This window comes from Grammomys surdaster, unplaced genomic scaffold (genome assembly GCF_004785775.1).
Source record: "Grammomys surdaster isolate TR1022 unplaced genomic scaffold, NIH_TR_1.0 374, whole genome shotgun sequence".
NCBI lineage: Eukaryota > Metazoa > Chordata > Mammalia > Rodentia > Muridae > Grammomys > Grammomys surdaster.
The window spans coordinates 153,408-158,110 of record NW_021604793.1 but is presented as its reverse complement, the minus strand read 5'-3'; the positions used below and the strand labels follow the sequence as shown (position 1 = coordinate 158,110).

Below are 4,703 nucleotides of genomic sequence, written 5' to 3'. Positions count from 1 at the left end.
AAAAAAAAAAAAAAAAAAAAAAAAAAAACCACACACACACACACACACACACCAAAGTGAGCAAGGCCCGCTTTCCTTGCTTGAGATATTTGACAACAGCGGTTAGAGATCGTTAGGATATGTACCCAATAAGAACTGAGTACAGAGGACCTGTCTCTAAACAGGGGTGGCATACTTTAGTTAAATGAATGCCAACATCCTTCTGAAGTGTGCCGTTGACTTCCAGTGCATCTGTTAGCAAAGGGGAGGGCACCATTGATCCCCCTGCTGCAGGCGCTCAGGGCTGGTGCTGCTGGGTCCCCCTGCCGAGTTCTCCTGGGCCATTCTGTGTCTGTCCTTCCCTGGTACAGCGGTGCAGAGCAGCCAGGTGACCATTGGCGGCGGCTCAGGAAGTTACGGTGGCAGTTCCCGCGGAGGCGGCGGCGGCGGCGGCAGCAGCAGCAGTTACGGAGGAGGAACAGGCTCCCGCGGGGGTGGAGGCAGCGGCGGAGGGAGCTACGGCTCCAGCAGCAGAAGCAGCAGCAAATACAGCAGCGGCGGCGGCTCCTCCCGCACGCAGATACTGCAGACTTCCACCCACAGCTCGCGAAGGCACGTGGTGGGGTAGCAGCCACGCCACTGCATGTCTACGGCCTTCTCTCCCAATCCCTCCCGGGCTCCCTCACCTATCTTTTCCCAATGGGTCTCAGCAAGTTTCCAGGTTACACTCAGACTCTAGGAGAGGAAGAGACAGACACATGCTCACGTAGGCACCCTTCCGCTGGTCTTGCCACTGTCCTGACCCTCAGGAGCTTTGTCCATCAAGGAAGAAAAAGAGCTTGATGAACAACTTCACTAAGAACCTCAGTCCCAGGTCCCCGTTTCTAAACTGGGCTGCTCAGTAAATAATAACCCATTCCGAGGCAGCCTACCGAAATTATTGCAAGGCAAGCTTGCTTAGAGAGGGGGACGTCTGAGCCAAGAGCCTTCGGGGCCCTTTGCTCTGTAGGCTCATGCTCTTTCACCATGACAGCAAGGGTAGGTTTGTTGTTCTGATTCGGTACCTGTAGGCCATGCCTGTGCTGACCGGTGTCATCCACTGGTTAACAGTCCCCATTGGGTATTTTAGTTGGTATGGAGACTTAAGGGAGACTGTCCTTAGCAGTGGGTGTGAATAGGATAGGGTGGTCAATCAAGTTCTGTTTCTGCCCCTTCCTCTTCCACAGTCCCCTGCATTTAGAACCAGCCCCTTCCCTGTTGAGAAGTGCTCAAACACGGGGCACCTGTGGGGCAGCCCTGCTCCATGCAATTGGGTCTGGGGAATGAGAGTTGGTGACTTGGGTTGTAGAGGCAGTCCAGCCTTGTGCCAATTTGGAAATGGCCAGGGTTTTTGCAAACAACCCAAGACTTGTTCTCAGACCTCCTCCGTCCCCCTGTTCTCTGATTCTGAGCACCCTGTCAGACTTAGTCTCCTAATTTAAAATTTAATTTACAGTTCTATCAAAAACACCTGAGCTGTGCTGAGGGTTCAGGAAGAGGAAAGTAGCAGCCAATGAACAGTTACCAGAGAGAGAAAGCCTTTGCTTCCTGTTCCAGAGACCCTTTCACTTGCTTGCCTAGTCCCTACGACCGCTGAGTCTATAATTCTGTCCGGGAGAACTTCTGTGGAGGGGCTGTTGGGTAATGCTTGTGACCTCATTTCCTGATGGGAAGCTGAACTCTGAAGGGCTTGGCAGTTCTGTTTTTGTTTTTTTTTTTTCTACAATAAATTTCTCTGTGATCTCTGTATATTGTGTGGTCAGAAGACGAGTTATTATTTTGTCAGTTCTTTGAAATTGATTTTAATTTGAAACATTAAGGTGTATTATTTTTCTTCTCCTGTGGGTATGGGTACATAAGTGCACAGGAGCATGTGGGTATATGTGCAGTTGTGTGCACATGCCTGTGGAAACGGAGGACATTAGCTTTCAGTCTTTGGGTGCCATTTATCCTTATTTTTCTTTTTTTAGTATGTGTGTGGGGGATAACAGATTCTCTTATTGGCTTGTAACTCACCAATTAGGCTAGTTGGTTGGCTGGCCAGTGAGCCCTGTGCACCCACCCTTCTCTGCCTGACCTGGTGCTAAGATTGCAAGTGTGTGTCACTATTCCAGGCTTTTAAATTCTGGGAGAAAACTCAGGTTCTCATGCTTGCAACGGAAGCACATCCCTGTGGTGGTATCAACGGCCCCCAAGGATTATTGCCTTTATTATTTTTCATTTTACAAGTGGCGCACCATCTCGGAAAGGCCCCTAAACTCTCACCCTTACTAGTCTGTAAAGTTGCTTATCCTTCAAAAGCCAAGCCGCACAACTGTTCAACAGGATATTTGTGTAGCTCTTACGGTGGCTCATTGTGGGATGGAATCAAAGGGAGTGAATTATTGTGTAGCAGGCAGTGGCATAAGGAGTGAGACGCCATGTAGAATGGATAGACTTCTGAATCTTGAGCTGCTGAAACACAGATGACATATTATGAGGGAAAGAAGGTTCAGAGGGAAGGAAAGCAGAGTGTGTATCTCTCTGGTCCAGCTTGATGGCATTATCAAGACCCCTGAGGACCCAAGCAGACTGGAATGATGGAACTATACCAGGGGTTCTTAGAAGGTAGAGATGGCTTCTGGAGACTGGAAAGTGGTCCAGGGCTTGGGGGTTAAAGCAGGAGCAAATGTGGGCAGGTAGCCAGGTAGGGCTTTCTGGACAGGAGACTAAAAGATAAGGAGAGGAAGTAAACCAGGAGGCAAGGGAACTGAGGTACATTCAAGGGCCAGAGTGGCTTTAATAGATGCTTTAAGATCAACAAGATGCAGAAACTTTTGAAATGGAATAAACCACTCCATAACTGCATCCTATGTAGAATTTCAGAGTCTGTCTGCGGGTACACATGTACATTTTCATTTAACAAAGGAATATAGACAGAATTTAGATATGAGATGCATTCAGTTTTGACCACAACCTGTATTGGTAAAATGTATTCCCAGACACACCTGACATTCTGTCTTGGTAGCAGGCCTTGGAAATAGGCTAAGGAAGGGAAATGTAAGCAGAGGGATTACCCTAAAGGAGAAAGAGGGGGAGGACATGCAAGCAGGGTTCTGTATTTGAAATAAAAAGCGAAGAGCCCAGGCAGTAGCCAAGGGAGAGTAGGGTAGACAGCAGTGAACATAAAAATGATTGACAATGTTTAGCTGTTGGTGAGAACACATTAGTCAACAGGGCGTGGTGATGACTGTGGGAACCAGGAAGAGAAGAATCAGGAAGAGGAGTTGTTCAGGCTCTTCTGTTGTGATACCACTCTGGGGGCTCTGAATGCCAAGATTAGTAACAGAGAGGACCCCATTCAGTGAGCCGTGATCAGGACAGTAGTGGTGGGCATCAGAAGCCTGGCCATGAAAGAAGGAAAGGCTGGAGGGTCTGAGGAGAAGCCTGGGGAGGAGGGAGCTGGGTTTGTTACCTGCAGAGATTTGAAGAGCCTGTCTAGGCAAGAAGGTTTGGCCCCAGCTGATGACCTAGTTGGACAGGTGGGAACTACAGCAGATTTGGTTCCAGTGAGAGACACCATCTGTTGACTGTGATGAGAGAGGCCCCTTGGGGGAGTTTTCAGGTTGCAAGCAATGTTGACTGACTGCTTGGTACCAGGTTGAGGGAAGTCACAGGGATGGTAGGGATGTGTTCACGGGAGCACTCCACATCTCTGCTCTCTGAAGTGTGCATGTGGGAGAGCCAGAGGAAAGCAAGCAAACGTACTTTGTATGTTTAATGGGAAGAATAAGGTCAGACACCAGGGAAAGCGAAGTCAAGTAGAGGACAATCATGAAGTCAGGATCGGAAAACAAACCCGAGGATTTTTGGTAGCGCTGGACCCATTAGAAGGTGTGGACTGGGATCACTCACATGTATACGATGCTCGAAGGGAATCCATGGTGACTCTGGAAAAAGCATTAGGACAGGGCCAGTCATAAGTCATCTTTCCCATCCACCTTCTGGGCAGGATTGTCCCAGAAAACACAGCCCTGCCTTTTCTAACCTCAGAAGACTCGACTATCTTAGTCAGAGAGGAGTGGAAACCATGAACCAAAAGGAGGGGACCAAATATCCCAGTTCTAAGGCTGTGGGCAAAGAGATGCCTCAGGACAGGAGCATAGGAAATATGGGGAGAGGGAGAAGAGACAAGCAAGGAAGGACACTCAGAGTCTAGATGTTTATGTTCTGGGCTATAGGAAGCTTTCGTGAGCTTGACTAATAGAGACCGGCACTGGGAGACATCAGAAGACTAGAGAAGGTTTCCTGGTGTGGTCAATGAGCCGTCTCATCAGGACCAAACACCATCACATCCAGGTCATCCCAGTGAAAAGATTAAGCAAGTCTATGAATTCCATAAAATGCCTAGCTTGTATTATTTTATTTGTATCCCACTGTCCCTTGAGAGGACCTGGGAGACCCCAGTGGGGGCTTGATGGGATATTTCATAATGCTGAATTAGTGGTTTCCCATAAGGCAGGTAGTCAGAAGCAAAGCTGGCCCATCATCCATCCATCGCCCATCAGATACGGACTGGCAGGAGCTAGTGTGGATCCCAGGGGAGCTTTGCCAGCTGCTCCTCCCCCCTGGGAGGCTGTGGCTGGGCGGGCCACAGTAGAAGTCTAAATTTAATTCCACCTGCTTCTCAGTTGCAGAGATTTTTA

At 48.8% G+C, this 4,703-nt stretch overlaps 1 protein-coding gene across 1 annotated transcript in view; it reads left to right on the top strand.

Annotated features, from left to right (window-relative positions):
- Krt77 (keratin 77) overlaps positions 1–607 on the top strand; it is a 10,058-nt gene extending 9,451 nt beyond the window's left edge. The window contains exon 8 of the mRNA XM_028781164.1: positions 274–607. Coding sequence (XP_028636997.1) covers positions 274–607 — 334 coding nt within the window. The remainder of the gene's footprint in view (positions 1–273) is intronic.
- The last annotated feature ends 4,096 nt before the right edge of the window (positions 608–4,703 follow it).